General features: G+C 56.4%; 2 protein-coding genes across 2 annotated transcripts in view; both read left to right on the top strand.

The window, feature by feature from the left end:
* Positions 1-19,372, top strand: part of FEN1 (flap structure-specific endonuclease 1) — a 129,382-nt gene that overhangs the window by 65,945 nt on the left and 44,065 nt on the right. The gene's annotated exons all lie outside the window — the stretch shown is intronic.
* The window catches only part of MYRF (myelin regulatory factor), a 51,972-nt gene continuing 37,950 nt past the window's right edge, over positions 5,351-19,372 (top strand). Inside the window, exon 1 of the mRNA XM_069108521.1 lies at positions 5,351-5,610. Coding sequence (XP_068964622.1) covers positions 5,565-5,610 — 46 coding nt within the window. The 5' untranslated portion in view covers positions 5,351-5,564. The remainder of the gene's footprint in view (positions 5,611-19,372) is intronic.

Genomic DNA, 19,372 nt, shown 5'->3' with positions numbered 1-19,372 from the left:
GGGAGGGAGAGGGAGGGAGGGAGAAAGAGAGGGAGGAGATGGGATGCAGGCTGGCCCAGGACAGAGCCGATACACCTGAGATGGAAGGTGGGATGTGTATGATGATTTTACAAGAGAGACAGAAGGATCAGCTGGACAGCAAAGAGAACTGTGACCGAACAATCATTAAAACCCAGGGCGGAGAGGCCCTGTATCTGGGCCTGTCATGGTGGGAAGGGCGCCCTCTTTCAGCTTTAACATTCTCCGGCCCCTCCCAACAGCTAGTTTCTCAGCCCACTTTACCAAAACCAAGCCGCCATGTCTGTGAGCTTGGGGACCTAGGTGAGCCCGGCCACTTCCATTAGCTTGAGTTCTCACATTCACAAGATGTAGAGGTGGGGCTGTGATGTAGAAGTCACTAGATGACTTCTAGATTCCCTTGGACAAATCACCTCACTTCTGGGCCTCAGTTTCCTTCTCTGTAAAATGAGGGGGTTGATTAGGTGGCCTTTGAGGTTCCTCCCTAACTCCAAGTCTGGGATCCAAGTCCTGGCTTACTGCCTTGGGTAAGTCACTCATCCCTGTAGGCCTCAGTTTCCTCCTGTAAAATGAAGGGGTTGGGTTCTCACATCCCTCCCTGCTCTATAAATGTAAGGTCAGATGAATCCAGAAACCCCAAGTGAGAAGATGTTCTCTTTTAAGGCAGCAGGTGGCGCTGCCAGGCCCTTTAGGGAGCAGTATGGCAGCAGAGCAGCCCCAGCCCTCCTTTGGATTGGCCTAACCATAGAAGGGGGTCTCTGTGCCCCAGGGCCCCTTCTCCTGAGAGCTGACGCACCCAGTGGAAACCAGAGCCTCTCAGAACTGGAAGACACCCTGGGTGGCCCCCCCACCCCGCCCCAAATCTTACACATGGAGAGACTGAGGCCCAGAAGGAAATTAGCTCCCAAAGTCACAGCAAATGAGTCACTGACTGGGACTGTGCCACGGACATCGAGATGAGAGAATGAGTGTGGTCCCCAAATCAAGCCCTCTCCCCACCCTGCTCCCTCAGGCTTTGTTCAGTTCAGATCCCCTTGGGGGCTGCACCCCATGTCAGCCCCATCTCACCAGCCCCATCTCTCCAGATCCATGTCAGAAAGAAGTGGTTTAGCCAGTCACAAAGCTGATAAGAGCGTTTATTAAGCACTTACTGTGTGCCGGGCACTGGGCTAAGGGCTGGGGAAACAATAAATGGTCCCTGACCTTAGGGAGCTCACAGTCTAATGGGAGAAACAATGTCAACAGTGATGTGCACATAAGGCACACACCCTTTAAATGGAAGATACGTAGGGCAGGGGGGGGTAGCTCAGAGGTCATCTAGTCCAACCCCCTCATTTTCTCCCCTTTTTCACCAATGAGGACATGGATGGGGAGGCTGTGAAGTGATCTGCCCCAGATCCCAGAGGTCTGACACCTCAAGGACTGAGTTTGAACCTAAGCTCTCTGACCCAGAGCCAGGAAGTTTTGGCCTCTCTGGCCACAGCCCAGTGAAGAAAGGGGGTAGAAAGGGCTTTTGAGGGGAGCCCAAGATGGTGCTGGACCTGTTTGTGGGTCTTAACTTCAGTGTGTTCCGGGAGCACACTGGGTGCTGAGGGATCTCGCTAGCCAAACACTGGGAGTGAAAGGGAGGGTCAGATCCCTCACCACTGGAGCAGACAGTGCCCCACCCACCCCCCCAACTCCAACATAAACACCTACATATAAGCACAGGCACTTAAACACATGCTTTCCTCTGCCCAGAATCTTTCCACCTGGGCCTTTTGCATCAACTCTCACTCAAACACAATGAAAGAGAACCCACCTTCCAATGCCCAGATCTTGAACCCATCCAAGCCAAAGACAGATGGGTGCTGTGGAAGAGTTCAAATCCAGCCTCAGACACTTACTAGCTGTGTCACCTTGAGCAAGTCCTCTGCTTGAAAACCTCTGTTTGCCTCACTTTCCTCCTCTGTAAAATAGAGATCATAATAACACTCTACCTCCCAGGGTTTTGTAAGAATTAAATGAGATGGGGTGGCCAGGTAGCACAGTGAGTAAGAGCACCAGCCCCAGTGTCAGGATGACCTGGGATCGAATCCGGGCTCAGACACTTAGCACCCACCCAGAAATACCTGGCCGCGTAAACTTGCGCAAGTTACTTAACCCCAATTGCTTAAAAAAAAAAAGAATTAAATGAGATAGTATTTATAAAGTGCTTGGTAGCAGGTCCTTAATAAGTATTTCCTTCCCCCTTCCTTCCTTCCTTCCTCTCTCCCTTCCTTCCTTCTTCCCTCCCTTCTTCCTTCCTCCTTTCTTCCTCCCTCCCTTCTTTCCTTCCTTCTCTTCCTCTCTCCCTTCTTTCCTTCCTCCTTCCTTCCTTCCTTCCTTCCTTCCTCCTTCCTTCCTTCTTTCCCTCCTTCCTTCCCTCCTCCTCCTTCCTTTCTCTCTCCCTTCCTTCCTTCTTCCCTTCCTCTCTCCCTTCCTTCCTTCCTCCTTTCTTCCTTCCTTCTTTCCCTCCTTCCTTCCCTCTTCCTCCTTCTTTCCTCCTTTCTTCTTCCCTCCATCCCTTCCTTCCTTTCTCTCTCTCTCCCTTCCTTCTTTCCTTCCTTCTTCCCTTCCTCCCTCCCTTCCTTCCTTCTTCCTTCCTTCCTCCTTTCTTTCCCTCCTTCTTTCCCTCCTCCCTCCCCCCCCAAAAGGTCACATGGACCAAGAACAGGGCAGGGTTGGGGTTGAATTCTCCAAATTTATAAAAGATAGAATTTGAAGTTAGAAAGGTCTCAGAGATCAGTTGGGCTGATGCTCTCACCGCTCCCCCTTTTTTTTAAACCAAAAAGAAACTAAGGCTCATGTCATGCATCTAAAGCTGAGTTAACAGCAGGGCCCAAACCTCCAGGTCTCCTGATGCCTGCTCCTGGGGCTTGCAGCTTGAGGAAGCAGCCCCAGCTCCCACAGACACCCTACAAAGTGCCTAGCGCCCAAGCCAAGGCGCTGGACTTCGGGACGGCTCTCTGTGCTGGCCGGTGAAGAGCCCAACAGGAGAGTGGGAAGGGTGCATGGCTTGGCGAGTTGCTGCTGCCTCTGTCTCCAGGTGAGACCCTGGATCTCCCCGTCTGTCCTGAGCTGGCATCAGACACGAGGTCATTGGCCAACGGGACCGACAGCCCCGTGCGGAGCGGCCAGCCCAGTCCCAGGAGGCTGTTAGCATCTGCCAGCCGGGACCCTGTCTCAGAGCTGCATGGATCACCCCAGTGACCTGAGGGGAGCACCCCTCCTCCTTTCTGGGCCTCAATGTCCTCATCAGAACAATGGGGGGACACAACAAAGACATTCCTTCTGGCTCTAAATTCTATAATTGAATATCCCTGCCCCTTCCCTCCCCCAAGAACTTGAACCTGGCAGGCCCCTTCTCCCTTCCCCCCTCCCCACCCCCTGCCCATCCCCTTTATTCTGGGAAGCGCCAGCATTTTCATGCTCCTATCTGGGATTCCATGTACTCCTATCCCAGGAGGCTTTGCGTTTTAATAAGAACCCCTCGTGGTCCAAAGGCTCTTTAACCTGGGCCCAGGGACTCCATGCATTAGCTTCCTTTGCCACCCTGAGTTTTTGCTCTATGCTCTGGGAAGGGTCCCTGGCCTTCAGACTATGGGGCTGTGGTCCCACACAGCCAGTAGGTGGAGAGTCTGGGTTCAAATCCAGCTCTCTGGCGTAGGCCTCTTTCACCTACAAGAACCTGATTCCTCTAAGAGGCTCAAAGCTTCACCCAAAGAAATGAATCCCTAATGGTTCAGTCTTAAGCTTGGCAGGGGAGGCATTTAGGGGCAGTGGACCCTTCCTGGCACCAAGGGGTGGCTGCCTGGTCTGACGATGGGACCAGTCCTGGGGGAAGGGGTTCAGGGAGGGCAGGAGCAGAGAGATAACAATTGTCTTCCTCAGGGTCTCAGCGGAGGAAGAGAGACCTCCTGGGCTTTTCAGCCCTGAAAGAATAGGCCTATTAGTGAGCCCTCCCCCTCCCTCCACCCTATCCCCTTCCCCCTCCCCCACAGAAGAATTGGTCAGCGCACAGCTGGGGCTTCAAGCAAAATCCAATTCTATATGTAAGAGAAGAAGGCTGCTGGGCAGGCCCAGGGTGGACAAAACCTCATTGTGAGCCGGCCCTGCATCAGGGAGAATGAGACCCAGTGCGGCACCCCCTCCCCCACCCCAGCCCGGCCGGGCTCGGCATTGACCCTCCCCTGCCCACATCTGGACAGCCCTGGTCAGGGCCTGGCCTCCCCGCACCCCCACACAAACCCACCCGGGGTCCGGGGCTGGAAGCGTGTGAGAACGGGGCATCAGGCCCCAGGGAGACCATCCCTTCTCAGCTCTGACTTTTACTGGCTCTGTGACCTTGGACAAGTCACTTCTACTCAAGAACCTCAGTTTCCCCATCTGTAAATGGAACACAGGGATTAAGATGGCAGGGACCTTTTGCCTTCCAGCCAAACCTCTTGTTTTGTGGAGGGACAGAGCCAGTGTCCGAAGGTAGGTCCTCCGCCTCCACCAATCATCGCCCCTTCTGTGATCGGGGTCTCCCAGGCCCTGAGATACAAAGCCCCAGATAAAACAATCCACACTCTCTTCGAGTTAGAGGCTCCAGGGCTCTGTCCTGGGCCGACTCACATTGTTGAGAAAAGTGGTTTTCGTCAAGTTCTGAGTGCTCTGGAGACCCTGGGCAAGCCTAGCACAAGAAGGCTAAGTGTCTCTAGCCTGTTCCCAAAGAACAAGAGAGGACAAAACGATGCATCTGGTCCAGCCTCCTCCTACCCTCCACGGAAGAGGAAACTGAGGACAGGGCAGGGGAGGGTCTGACCCCAGGGAATGCTGACCATCCCTGGCTTTGATGGATGGAGCACTTTAAAGTTTGGGAAGCCCTTGACAGAATCTCGTGTGATCCCACTAACAATGCTGCGAGCTAGAGGCATCATTATCATTCCACTTTACAGATGAGAAAAGCGTCATGGAGTGAGTGTCTCAGGCAAGATTTGAACTCAACATCCAGTACTGTGTCTGCCCAGCTAAGCTGCCTCCCAATAAAGTGCAGGACCTGGGTTCTAATAATGCCTCAGGCAATGGTCCTCAATTTCCTCATCTGTAAAATGGGGAGGGGGAAATCCCTTTAAAACCTATAAAAGGTCGTAGTTCTGGAGTCGGTCTAGCCCGAATGATTTGGACGTTGGAGGGTCCGCCTTGGGACTCGCACGAGGGGCGGCCCGTGGGCGGCAGCGCGGGGCGTGGCCGCTAGGGGGCGGGCCCACGGGGTGAGGAGCAGCGGAGAGCCGGGGGGGCCCGGAGAGCGCAGGGCGCAGCGGGGGGCGCAGGGCGCAGAGAGCGCGGAGAGTGCATCAGGGGGCGCAGAGAGCGCACCGGTGGGCGCAGAGAGCGCACAGGGCGCAGCGCAGCAGGGGGCGGCCGGGCCGGGGCCAGGAACTGGACCTGCTGCTGCCGCTGCCGCTGCACAGCCACAGCAAGCCGGGAATGCGGCCCCACCGGGCCCGACTGTAGCGGCCGGAGCCGGGGCTCGGGCGGACATGGAGGTGGTGGACGAGACCGAGGCGTTGCAGCGGTTCTTCGAAGGTGAGAGAGGCGGGGGCCAGACCTGGCCATGACCTTCCCCGCCCCCCAGTGACCTCCCTCCGTCTAGGGAGAGTGCCCTAGGGCTCCCACCCCTCCGTCCCCTCTTTCGATCCCCTCCGCGTCTGCCTGGACCCCTTTCCTCTGACACCCTGGCCTGTCCACCCCTTCCACCCACCCTCCGTCAGAATCAGGGCTGGGGTAGGGCACCAGGGGATTTCCCCGTGCTCCCCAGCGGAGCCCCTCACCCCTGCTTCTCTCCTTCCACACTGGGTCACCTTATCCTCAGATGTCGTCCCCCTGCCCTGGCCGGGGTCTGCCACACTGGCTCCCCACCCCCCACTCACCAAACACTGGCCAGCGTGCAAGGACCCCCTCCCCAGGAATCCAGCCCCGAAGAAAACTGAGCCTCCCTGGACCCCATCCCAACCCATTCCCCCGTGTCAGCCCTGCCTCGTCTGCCTGGGCCCCTCCATCACTCCCTGCCCCTATGACTCCCCATTCCCCACGGCCCGATGTCCCACACAAGGGTCCTGTATCCTCCAGCCTCCAGGCCATTGGCTCACCTCGCAGGGTAAGGAACGGGTGAGCCCTCCGCGGCTAGGACATGTCCCAATCCAGGGGGAGCTCTGGCTGTTGGCCCCTGCCCTAGGCTCTCACTGGCGGCTCCCTGGTCTCCCCAGCCCCATGGCTCCAAACAGAAACCTTCTGGTGCTCTCCTCTTGGGGAACCCCCCACCTGCTTGAGAGCCTGGGACTGGGAGTCAGGAAGTCTGGGTTCAGTCCCAGTTTTCCCTGGCCACTCCTAGGCAAGATGTAGGGGGATGGGTTTCCTTCTCATCTCCCAGTGAAATGAAGGAGTGGGCTCCTTTTCCCTGCAACCCCCCACTCCCAGTATTCCCAGCTCATCTTAGCCGGAATTAGAGTTTATCTAACGGTAACAGGTCATTCGCTTTTCCTTATCATCTGGGTCTACATCGGAGGAGAGGACCCTCAATGTGTGTGGGGGTACAATCTGATCCAGGGACCCCACAACAAGGCAGCATCCAGAGCCCAAGAATCTAAGCCAGCAGCTCCTGCCTACTACGGTAGCAGTGGGGGGTGGGGGGGGATCCGCAGCTCAGGAGAGAGAGGAAAAAGGCCAAGGAGCCAGCAGGGCCCTTTGGCCTGCCCTCCCCCAGCCCTTCCTTTCTGTTCTGGGACTCATTTTCCACGATGGTGTTAGGGATTCCGTGGGGTCCTGGCCCAAGACTCTTTGCTGGCTCCCTCTAATTCCAGGGTGCCCGGGAGGGAGAGGGAAGTCAATTGTGACCACAGCATCACAATCATTGGGGGGAGGGGGGCATTCCCTGAAGGAGGAGCCACCCCTCAGGCAGCAGGGGGGCCTCTGGTATAGGGGGTGCTGTGTCCACCTACTCTCATCACCTCCCCTCTAGAGGCCAGGCCGGACCAGAGGCTGGGCTCCCTTCATGTTCTCACTTCTCCCTGACTGGGGACAGGATGTCCCCTCACACAGGACATCTGGGAGTGGAGGGAGGGAGAACTATGCCTTCCTGTTACCCTCTCTGCCAGTCTCCCAGCCAAAGTTGTGAGGGGGTTTGGGGTTCGATGAGATCCCCCTTATTTGGGGGCCAGGGAGGTAGGGTGTGGTCACTCATTCTGGGGAGATACTCCCCATTATTTTGGAAGGCAGGCAAAGTCAGGAATTCCCTCCTCCTTGTTCTTGAGGGTTACCATAGAGGGGAAATGAGAGCCCTGTAGGTTCTCATTCTAGGGGAACCATGGAGGAAGAGTGCGGTGCCTTTGGGATTCTTATTTTGGGGGCTCCTTGTTTTGGGGGAAGAGGCAGAGGGGAAGGGCCAGAAGGGCAGGGCAGGGCAGGGCTGGGACAGGGGTAAAGTGGGTCTCCCCTAAGAGGGTCTGTCTTTTGTAAAGGAGGGCCCTTCTTCCGCCTTGGCAGCCTTGGGGGGGGGGGGGGGGGCAGTGGTGCTGACGCCATGGCTTAGCCATGCGGCCCTCATCCCAGGAGATAAGAGGTTGCTCAAGAATGTTTGTGGGGAGAGGGGGCCCTGCCCACCCGCTAAGGGGGCTTTAGGATAGAGTGTGGAGGGCCAGAAACAGGGGGAGGGGCACTGACGGCCTGTCTGCTCATTGCTTTGTGTGTGGGGCTGAGGCTTCGGGGGGATGTCTGCCTCCAGGAACCAGTGTGGGGGGGGGAGGGAGGGAGGGGGAATGAGCCTAACCTGATGCTTGCTAGTGTGAAGGTGTGTGTGTGACCATGTGTGTGAGTGTGTGTGTATGTGTGAGTATGTGTGTGTCTGTGTGCTTTATGTATGTGTGAATGTGTGTGTGAGTGTGTGTGAGCCTCAGTTTCCAATCTGTACAATGGGGCTGATCCCTGACTTCCTCACCTCCCAGGCACTGCAGAAATATAAGTCATCCTTATCACTCAAGGGTAGGAGAGATGTGTATGTGTTGGGGGGAGGGGAATAAAGCAGCTTAGAATTTTCAGGCTGAAAAGATCATGGGATCCCAGGCCCAGAGCCTCAAGGGGCCTAGGAGGCCACCTAGTCCAGCCCTCATTTTACAGATGAGGAAACTGAGGCCCAGAGAAAGAAAGGGACTTGTCCAAGGGTACCCAAACTGAGCCAGGATTCGAATACAGGTCCCTGAGCTCCAGATTTGCTGCTCTGTTCTGGGATCTTCCTCTTCCTCCTAGAAGGAGGGTAGGAGAGACAATGGAGATGGAACCTAGGAAGGGGTAGGGGGGAAGGCAGAGCCATAGCTAGTAATTATGGCACCTGGGAAAAGTCGCACAAAATGTGCCCCCGAGCTGGAGCCGGGCAGCCTACCCTGTGTTGTTGTGGCTGTTCACTGGTTTCAGTCACATCTGACCCTTCTTGACCCCATTGGGGGTTGTCTTGGCAGATGCTGAAGGGCTTTGCCATTTCCTTCTCTAGCTTATTTGACAGATGAGGAACTGAGGCAGACAGGGTGAGGTGACTTGCCCAGGGTCACCCAGCTAGGAAGTGTCTGAGGCTGGGTTAGAACTCAGGTCCTCCTGACTCCAGGGCTGAGGCTGGCGCTCTAACCACTGTGCCACCCAGCTGCCCTCACTAGTTTTTAGGCTCCCCTAGATTTGGCGGCCTGAGACAAGACTCGGTTCTAATGTGCTATTTATGGCCAGTTTGGGCCAATGTGAGGCACAGCACGCTCTGCTCACAATCAAGGGGAAGAGAGGAAATCCTTTGTCCCCTCTCTCTCATTCCATAAGGTCACTGACAGGGCTGGAAGGGACCTCACAGATCCAGTCTGACTCTGGCAGCAGTCAGGATTCAAACCCAGATCCTCTGTGTGCAGAGTAAGTGTTCTGTCCAGTCTCCCCACCTGCCAGGGGCTTGGGGAGGGGGGAGTTAATGAGATTTGTGGCACCCTCTGGGTGCCTGGTACTGCCCAGCCCCCCAGGATCAGCCCCAGGTAATCCCCAGCCCCCTCAGCTGGAGGCCTGACTGTGGCAGAGGCCACAGAAGAGCTTGGCGGTGGGGCTGGCAGATGGCAGGCATCCCCAAGAAGGGGCAGAATGCATTGGTTCCATGCAGGTAACCCCAAGTACTTCGAGGAAGGGCTTGCATCTGCTTAATCAGTCTCTTGAGCAGGTGGTATCAGACACCTGAGATACTCCTCCATGTCCTGGTAGGGCCAGGGAACCCCTCTGAGGGGGACTTCAGAAAGGGAGAAGCTTAGATCTAGGTCAAGGGGGAGAATGATATCAGGGCCCTTGGGTGTGGTGTGCTGGGAGGGAGATTGGAGGGGTGGGGAAGGGACAAGGGACTGGGGTGTGGGGCATGGCGGGGGGCTCTCACCAGCCAGGGCTGAAAGTCAGAGCCTGTGGCTCAAGCCCTAAGGGGAGGGGCGTAGAATCTGAGAGGGGACAGGAAATGCAGAAAGATAAAGGGAGAAGAATGAGAGGGGGTGGCTCCTGAGGGAGGGAGCCTCCTTGGGGTGCTGGGAAGAGCTGAAGCTTCCCATCAGAATACCTGGGGTGCCCCTAAAATTCTTCCTCTGCCTGTGAGAATGTGAGCTATAAAATGCGGGGACTGGTCCCAATGATGGCCTCAGCCTTTTCTGTGAATGTCTATCCTACGATAGAAAGTTTAGATGGTCTGGGGTGGGAGGAGGAGGCCCCTGGAAGAGTTGGGGAAGGAGGTGGGGGGTGAAGGCTCAAGAAGAGAATGTCCCCCTTTGGAGGGGAAGACGAAAGCAGAGGGCTTGCGGAGGAGGGGGCCGTGATCAGGAGGAATGGGGGAGCCTTTGCCGGGTGTAGGAGTGATTTGGGAGTCCCGCCATAGGGATCCAACTGGTGGTTGGCTTGGTGGAAGTTGGGGAATGAGGGATAGAATGTCCTGGAGAGACCGAGGCAAGAGACCGTCCAACAGAGGGACGACAAAAGGACAGACAGGCAGACAGATGTCCTCAGAGATGACCTTGGGGGGGGGATCTGAGGGGGATTCTCCCACATGGTAGTGGATGGATTGGGAGTCAGGAAGCCTGGGTTTGCATCCAGCTTGGGTGGGTGACTTCCCCCTCTGGGCCTCAGTTTCCCCCTGTGTAAAATGAAGCGTTAGAGTGGCTGATCCCTAAAGCCCCTTTCGGCTCTTGTCCTCATTAAGGCCAGCCCAGGATGGCTCCTGGGGGGCCACCTCCCTCACTTCACTGGTGGGTGTGGATGTGTGATAGGGGGGACAGCGGGAGCATAGCATGCTGGGTAACCGTCCAGAGCTGCCCTCTGATTGGCTTTGCCTTGGACTTTGTGCTGGCTGATAAGAACTTGAAGCAGAAATCATTAACCGGAATTATTAACCTGAGGCTCCCACAGTCTGCCCACGTCTAGCTGGGGCCTCTCCCTCCCACCCTCTCTTCTTTCTCCCTCCTGCAGGCAGCAGTCGGGGGCGGGGGAGGGGGCCGGGGGGGGACACTGAGGGGGGGCAAGCCCATGATCCTCGGGTCCTCGTTTGGAGGATCCTGCGGCCATAGATTTGAGCGAGGAGGGGCCTCAGAGGCCGTATGTCCAACCTCCTCCTTTTACAGATAAGGAAACTGAACCCAGGGTGGTGAAGGTGACTTGTCAGGGCCACACCTGTGCACAGGGTAGGATCCAAACTCAGGTCCTCTAGACTAAGCTCAGCCCTCTGGGACTCAGTTTCCTCCCTTATGCCCTGAGCCAGCTGGAATAATTCACATTTCCACAGTTTTGACAATCAATGATACAGTGAGTTTGGAATCCAGAGGGGCTCTGGGTATTTATGCTGTGACCTTGGGCGGCCTCATCTGTCAGATGGGAATGGTCCTGGAGACTTCCCTCACAGACTGAGCTGTTGTGAGGCTCAGTGAAATGACTGTGGCCAGTTCACTCTGGGCCTTAGCACCAAGCCCAGAACTTTGTGGGGCTGGGAGACCAAGGTTACCATCCCTGTTTCGCAAATGAGGAAACTGAGGTGGTTCAAAGTTGGGTGACTTGTCCAGGGTCACACAGTTAGTAGTGTTAGAGCTGGCATCTAGTTTTCCTCACTCTGAGCTCAGAGCTCTTTTCACCCTCATAGAGGGAATGGTTGGAGCAGAGGGGAGGGGCTGATGTTTGGCCTAGCTGGCCAAGTGCCCTTTGCCCCGGTTTGGGGGACAGTAGGGGCATTGCATCCACATTCTGCCCTGTGGCCTGGGCCTGATCGAGAGGTGCTAGCTTCATGGGCCAAATCTGAGGAGCAGAGTTGTCAGGGCTCCCCATTTCCACCCCCTTGTCCTTGGGGTGACTGGGTAGATTCAGCATCAGGACCAGAGGGATGGCCCCCGGCATCCCATCATTTCCCTGCATGGCTTCCTTCTGCCCTACTGAGGTAAAACCCCAATCCCATTGGCTTTTGTTAGGGTTGGGGGTGCAATATGTGGACACCCTTGTCAGGGTTTGGCCTGGGACCTTGGCCTCACTCAGGGCTGAGTCCTTGGCCCTCACATGCAGAGGGGAGCCATGGTGAGTGCCTGTGCTTGTAGTTCAGAAATGTGGCTTCATATCCTAGCCCTGACATTGAGCTCTGTGAACCCCAGACAGTGTGACGTGGTGGGAAGTGGGGGGCTCAGATCTCCAGCTGTGCCCCTTAATTGTCATCATGACCCTGGGCAAGCCTCAATTTCCCCATCTGAAAAAGTGGGATGCACTGACCCCAAAAGTCTCTGCCAGCTCAAAATCCACGTTGGTCCTCACGGTTTCCCAGTCTCTGAAATGGGTCCATAGCACCCCCTTACAGGGCAATGTTGAGTAAAGCACTGTATAAAATGTAGTTCATCCAAAGGTGAGTTATAAACCTTGGTTGTGTTAATAGGAAGAGCAGGGAGGACGGCACTTGAGCCCATGCTGTTGGGGGTCTTCTTCTCCCCTCGGAGTAAACAGCCTCTTCAGCCTGGGAGGCCAAGCATAAGGAGTGGGGGACGGGAGTGGCCAAGATGGGGAGAGGCCTCAGGCTGGTACGTGTGGAGGCCCATGGGCAGGACTGGGGATAGAGAAAAAGTCAGGGGGCCATGATGGCCGTCAGCAGGCATTGAGAGGAGAGAGCAGGCTGCCTCTGGAACCCACGGGGAAGTACAGGGCCATGGCAAGGTGAGGGAGAGTGGGCCTGGGAGTTTTGTTGAATGGGAGCGTGGAGGGGCCACAGCCACTGCCTCCTCTTCCTCTTCCTCTTCCTTCTTCTTCTTCCTCCTCTTCCTTCTCCTTCCTCCTCCTTCTTCCTCCTCCTCTTCCTCCTTCCCCCTCCTCTTCCTTTTCCTCCCCTCCTCCTTTACCTTTGTTTCCACATTCTTAATAACAATCACCAGTGTTCGTATGAGGCTTTAGGGTTCACAAAGTGCATTGCGTGGGTTATCTCACTTGACCCTAACAATAGGCACCACCTCCTCAGGAGGCAGGCTCTAGGATAGCCCCATTTCACAGATGAGGCAGCTCAGGCTGAGAAGATGAGGTCACACAGCTGGTGTCTGAGGGAGGGTTTGAACTCGGGTCTTGTGACTCTAAGTCAGGCTGCTCTATCCTTCGGGCCACGCAGCTGCCCACCCACAGGCATTGGCCAGACTAGGTGGCATCCAGGTGGGCTTCCAAGTCTGCAGCTCCAGGAATGAGAAGGCTCTTGGCTGGGTCACCCCCTGGGCCCTGGCTCTGTTTGCTGCCAAGGTTGGTGACAGTAGGACCATGGACAGCAGAAGCAGATCAGCCCTGGATTCTTGGAGCAGGACCAGAGAATCTTTGGGCCCAGAGGAGCTGGGAGAGCTCACCTTCCGGCCATTTCCCATCCAGGGCCTCCTGTGAGCTCCCCAGATTCCATTATCCATCATACTCCTTCTGGTACACAAGGCTCTTCCTTCTGTCTGCCCCCAGCTCTTAGGGCTTCTGGGAGGCATTGTTCCAGCCTGGGGGGGGGGGGGCCTCTGGATCAGCTGGTCTCCACATCTGGTCCGTGGCCCTTTGTGCAGCTAAGGCGCTGAGGAGTCCCACTCGGCCTGCCTTCTTGGGCTGAGTAAGGCCAGTTCCTCCCTCTGTCTGTCCTCGGAGCCCCCAGCAGCTCCACCATCTCTGTAGGAGAGAGGGTTCTAGTGCTGGGGCAGAGCACTGCCTCCCCGAGTTCTCCAGAACTCTGCTGGGGTGAAGAGAAGGCTAGGGAGACTCCCAGCCTTTGGAGGAAGCCAGCTTCTCCTCCATCCTCCCTCCCTGCTCTGTGAGAGACAGGATCCAGCCTCAGACACTACCCCTGGCCAGCCCCTCTGGGTGGGAGGCAGAAGAACTCTTTACTCTGGAGTCAGGTTGGGACTGAGAGGGAGAAGGAGAAGATCAGGAAAACAAAGGCTGAGAATCAGGAGGGAGGAAAAAAGTGGAGCCTCCGGCTGCTGTCCTTCCAGGGCACGTGCTTGGGTGAGGGGGTGATTGTGCACTGGGCTCTCTCCGAGGCCTGTCTGCGTCATGCTCAGGGTCTTGTCTGAAGCTGGCTGTATGTGTAGGGCTGGCTGCCTCGCAATCCCTCCGAGGCTGGGCTGACGACCCGAGTTCAGATTCTGCCCCTGATGCCCTTCCCCGGGCCTCAGTTGTGTCAGTAGTAAACTGATGGCTTTGGACTTGGACGAGCTGACCTCTGAGGTCCCTGCCGGCTCCAGGCCTGGCATGTTTCAGGGCAGTCAGAAAGATCTCTGTGACCTTGTTCTGGAGGCAGGTGGCTGTGGAGCTCAGTGGATGGAGGCTGGATCTGGAGTCTGGAAGACCTGAGTTCAGATCCCGCCTCAGATTCTTACTAACTGTGTGACCCTAGGCAAGTCACTTAAACTCAGTCTGCCTCAGTTCTGACCTCACATGTAGAATGGGGGTTATAATAGCATTGTCCTTCCAAGGCTGCTGTGAGGATCACGTGAGGGGATTTGTGTGAAGGCCTCGGTACGTGGCAGGCACTCAGTCACTGTCCCTCTCCTTCTTTCCCTCCCTCCCTTCCTTCCAGCATTCAGGTACTTGCCCTGATTTCTTTGTGTCTCTGGCCCCAGACAGAGTGAGGAGAACTGAGGCCACACACACACACACACACACACACACACACACACACACTGGTCTTGTGTTCCATGTTCAGGGCTCTCAGATCAGTCAGTCGGTCAGCAAGCATTTCCCAGGCTCCTGCTCTGTGCCAGACCGTGTGGTGGGTACCACATATGCAGAGAGAAACAACGCCGTCCCTGCCTTCCTGGAGCGTGCATTCTGCAGAGGCAGATTGTGTGTGTGTGTGGTATGTGAATGTGTGTCCTTGTATGTGTATGGGGGTGTGTGAGTGAATGGAGAGCAGGATGCCCTTGTAGCCAGAGGGGAGGGCTCCTGCAGGAGGTGACACTTGTGTTAAGCTCTGAAGGGGGCTGGCAGTGAGGACAGAGAGCATTCCCAGCATGGGGCACAGCCTGGGCAAAGGCACAGAGGGAGGAGATGGAGAGTGGTATGTGTGTAAGGAACAAGCTAGTCTCGCCAGACTGGGGGCAGGGAAGACCGAAGCCGCTCGGTGGTAACGGGCGTCACCCCTGACATTTCTGTAGCTCTCTGCTGCCCCCTTGGGAGGTGGGACTCTGAGGGAGACCACTGGCGCTCACTCAGCTCGTAAGGGCCTGAGATGTCTGCAGCGCTGAGGGTGGCCTCCTGTTGGAAGGCTCCTCTACCCGCTGTGGGTTCGGGGAGGGCAGTTGTGAGCCAGCTCTCTGAGGCCTACCCTCTATCCCCAAACAGGCAGTGAAGGGGGCAGGGCCTATCAAGGGCTGTGGTGGGGCCAGAGGCAGGCTGGACACAGGGAGTCACGCCTGCCCTTTCCCCAAGGCTTGGCTCAGATGGCCTCTAAGGCCCTTGGCAGTTCTGGATCAAAGAATCACAGACTTAGAGTAGGACAAACCTTGTTAGGTTCAATCCCCTCATTTCACAGATGAGAAACTGAGGCCCATAACTGCTGAGTGGCCCCTGGGATGAGGAGGGAGAGCCCCAATATCTCCCTCATTGCCCAGCCAGGCTTGGAGGTGCTGGGCACCCCCTGGTCAGATGCTGTGCCGTGGCTGTCCTGGGCTGCTAGGCCGCAGAAAAAACCCCTCAGACAGGCCTTGTGTCTCGTGCCTCCCCTGGCAGATGATGAGAGGGCGTGCCCGCGTGCCCTCAGCCCAGGAAGGCTTCTCCGGACAGAGGCAGGGGAGCCCGTGCTAGGGCAGGCCGGGGGTGTGGGAGAAGGTGTGCATCTAGTGGGGACCCCAGTTATGGAGGCAGGGACCCCCAGCCTGAGAGGGAGTGGAGAAAGTTGCTGCTGATGAGTGGAAGCGAGAGTCCCAGGGGGGAAAGAACAGTGATGATGAGGAGAGGGCCCTGCCGCAGAGTTAGAGCACCAGGTCCAGATGCCCTGTGCCACCCCACTGCCTTAGGCATGCGGCTTAACTTCTCCTTGCCTCGCTTTCCTCGTCTGTGAAATGGGGGCTTCCCTCCTTGGCCTCTTGGGCCTCTTCCAGCTCCAAAGTGCGGCCCCCCAGAAGGAACACGTGGGTTGTGTCTCTCTGGGCCAGTCACTGGGCACCCCAGGGCCTCAGGCATGAGGTGAAGTGGTCAGACTCAGTGGCCTCCGTGGGCTCTCCCAACTCTGACCCCAGGCTCTCAAAGTCTTAACCTCTGTTGCAATAGCTTTGAGGAGAGGCCTGGCAATGGGGCACGCTTGCCCCGTTAGAGGACCAGGCTGGCCATGAAGCTATGGAAGTTCTGGTCACAGTAACTTTGAAAGGGAAGATGAAGTGCTATCCTCACTAGCGAAGGGAGCGCCCACTCTGGGAAAGGCTCCAGTGCTTAGTGGCACTCCTTCTGGTGGCAAAGCCTCTCGTCCTAGTTTTATGGGAAAGACAGCCAGTTCTAGACACAACGGCTCAGGGGCTGCATGGGAGGTGTTTCTGGGGGTTCTGGCTTCAGTTCTGGGCAGATGAGATGCTGGTCAAAGTTGCAAATGTGCCAAGACTGGGAGACTGAGGAAATCAGACTCCAAAAAGGTTACGACAGGTAAAAACATGGGGATGAAGTGAATGAGCACCAATGCAAAGTCTTGCACATGGGTCCAAAAACTCAATTGCAGAGCTACAGCAAAATGGAGGAGGTGTGGCATCTCCTGAAGCTCTTTGGGCTTTTCTGTTTGACCTCAGGGGGCAGAACCAGGAAGAAGGAGGACAGGGGTCAGTTTAGGCCTGATTTGGGGGAGATTTTGCTAAGGAAGAGAATTGCACCAGAGTGGCACAGGCTGCCTCTGGTCTCGCTCCTTGGGAGTCACTGGGAACTCCTTTCAGGCCTGGGGTGGACCCTGCCAGCCCTCAAGGCTATGGGACTTGGGAGGTGCCACCAATGGCATCCTGGACTAGGGGTCAGGGGCTACGGAAGGAGGGGCCATATTCTCAATATACGCTCGCTGCTCTGACCGTCTGGCCGTCTGCAGTCTTGCATTCACGTCTGGGAGCTGCCTTTTAGGGAAGGATGTCGATGAGCTAGGGAGTGCCCAGAGGAGCCCGGCCAGGGTGAGGACGACACCTGAGCCAGGGCTTTGGAGGATCCGTGAGAGGAGGAGAGAACAGAAGTGGGTTGGAGAGGCAGCCTCGCAGAAGAGGGTCGGCTCCATGCCAGGCCTGGGCTGGGGGAGCAGAGCTCAAGGGTGGGAAGTGTGCAGGCGCTCAGCTCCCCCTCACTGGATGTCTGCAAGCAAAACTGGAGAATCGTGGGGGATATTGCATAAAAGGGATTCCTGGCCATGGACGGGTCTGGTCTCTTCCCTTAGCTGGGCTGGCCCATGTGTGCAGCCATTCCAGCATGGCATAAGGCCTGCCAGAGCTCAGGCTTCCCTGGCAGAGTCTTGAAGGACCTAGGCCCCTGGGGACAGTGTGGAACACTGGCTAGAGCCCTGGGTGACCCTCACCCCACATACTTACTAGCTGTGTGACCCTGGGCAAGTCACCTGACATCTCTCCCAATACAGTCTGAAAAAGAGGGAGGATTTTCTGAGTCAATAGCAAAAAGTCTACCCTCTCTTCTTTCTCTGAAGTTTTACAGAGTGCCGGCAGGTGGAGAGTCGTGTGGGTAGGGAAGGGTCCGCACTGCCCACTTCCCTGTCCATTGCCCTTCTCAGGTCCTAGATCTTACTTGGAGTACAGGCGCTCTATTTTTCACTTTACAGAAGAGGAGACTGAGGTTCAGGGAGGTTAATAGGCTTGCCTGTGAGCAATGTCAGCTTTGGGTCTTACCAGCACCGGTTCCCAGAGCCCGCTGTGGGGAGGACAGATGATGTTCATGGCCATCAGCTCTGACATTAGTCCTCCCCTCCCCCTTCCCCACACATACACACAGAGCTCCATTTTACAGAAGTGAAAACTGAGGCTTGAAGAGAAGTGACTTGTCCAAGACTGTTGGCCCAACGATAGAGAGCTGGTAGGGATCTGAGAGGTCATTTAGCCCAAATTTCTCATTTTATAGAGAAAGAAAAGGAAATCTAAAGAAATCAAATGAGTTGTCCAGGTCAGAGCGTGTCAGGGCCAGGGTCTGGAGCCAGTCTCCCAATTCCTGGTCTGGTTCTCTCCTTAGAACCACGTCCTTGAAGAGCCCTAGCCAAGGGCTCAGGGCTATCAGGAGGGAAGGAGGGGACAGAAGCCGAAAGAAAGAGGAGCAGAGCTTTAAGCTGAGGGCAGACAGGAAGCATAGCACTGGACTTGGAGAAGAAGGATGCTGGCAGGGAAGGGAGACCCCCTCACATCCTCCAGTGCCAAAGGCCAGTGGGGTCAGCAGCCATCCGAAGCCTGCTCCTGACCTCCTGGGAGGAAGTAGGACCCTGCCTTTGTGGGAATCATAACTAACCCAGGCTTGTCTGTGCTCACAGACTATAGCAGCTCCTGTGGAGATGCTTCCCATCAGGCCCTGAGCTTAGGGAGGTGGGCGCTGCCTTTGGGTTGGAGCAGGGGCTTGGGTGGACATGGAAGGACCCGGGATTGTGGACAGGAGGTCCTAGGTGGGAGCCCTAGGGGGAAAGGAGATGGTGATCCCAGACCCAAGGCATGGTGCTAGGATTCAGATAAATGGAGGGCCTTTAGAGCTAACCGACCCTGTGGATGACAAGACCAAGGCCCACAGAGGTCAGGAGATTGCCCAGAGTCACACAGGTAGTGAGAGTAGCTAAGGTGAAACTCAAACCCAGCTCCTCCACCTGGAAGCCCCATTATCTTAACTGTTTCTGTGGTGGCGGCTACTGGCCCAGGTGTGGAGGAGGCCTCCTTGGGGCCTGGGGCCTGGGGCCTGGGGCCTGGGGCCTGGAGCCCGGGGCCTGGAGCCTGAGGCCGGTCGTGTGTCTAGGCCAGGCCCCCGGGTGTCAAACAAACAGGGCGATGTGTCCCTGGCCCCTGCCCCCGCTGTGCTGTTGCTGGTGACTTCCGCCATCTTTGGTGCATGAATTGACAAGTGACCCATTGACGGGGGCCGCGGAGGGGGGCATCCAGGCAGGGCACAAACCCCCCACTGTGCCCAGGCTCCTACCTTCCCTCCCCCTGCCCTATGGACAATGGGCTGATCTGAGCCAACAGCCACAGCTGGTGGGGAGCAGGGAGGGGGCCGGAAGGGGGTGGGACAAGGAGGGGCCTGATGAGGCTGAAGGACAGGGCACCACCTGTGGCCCGTCCACCCCCTCCCTTCCCCCACCCTAACCCAGGCGGACTCAGCCCCCATTCAGGGATGCCCTTATCCTCGTGACCCTCAGTGACCCTCAGTGACCCACTCCCAGCCCTGGGAGGCTGGGCCTAAGTGTCAGGGGGACCGTGACCTGGGGTCGGAAAAAGTGGGGTCTTCATTTCCATTGGCCTTTCACTGAAATGGAGCCTTCCCTTCAGTTACCCCAAAGGGCTCTGAGACAGTGGCCACAGGTTTCCCCAGACTGCCTCATGGGCCTGGGGCACTTGGGGGCACGCACACACTCACACACTCACACATACACATACACGCATATATACACATATACACACATGCATGTATACACATATACACACTCACATATACACACATATACACACTCACACATATATACACATACACACATGCATGTATACACATATACACACACATATATACACATACACACATGCATGTATACATACACACACTCACATATACACACTCACACACATACACACATGCATATATACACACATACACACTCACA

The sequence above is a fragment of the Petaurus breviceps genome, unplaced genomic scaffold, assembly GCF_028583685.1.
Source record: "Petaurus breviceps papuanus isolate PSGF00001 unplaced genomic scaffold, PetGlider_PUasm1.0 90397, whole genome shotgun sequence".
NCBI classification, from domain to species: Eukaryota; Metazoa; Chordata; class Mammalia; order Diprotodontia; family Petauridae; genus Petaurus; species Petaurus breviceps.
The sequence above is the reverse complement of the archived record's forward strand: the minus strand, read 5'-3'. Positions and strand labels throughout refer to the sequence as shown.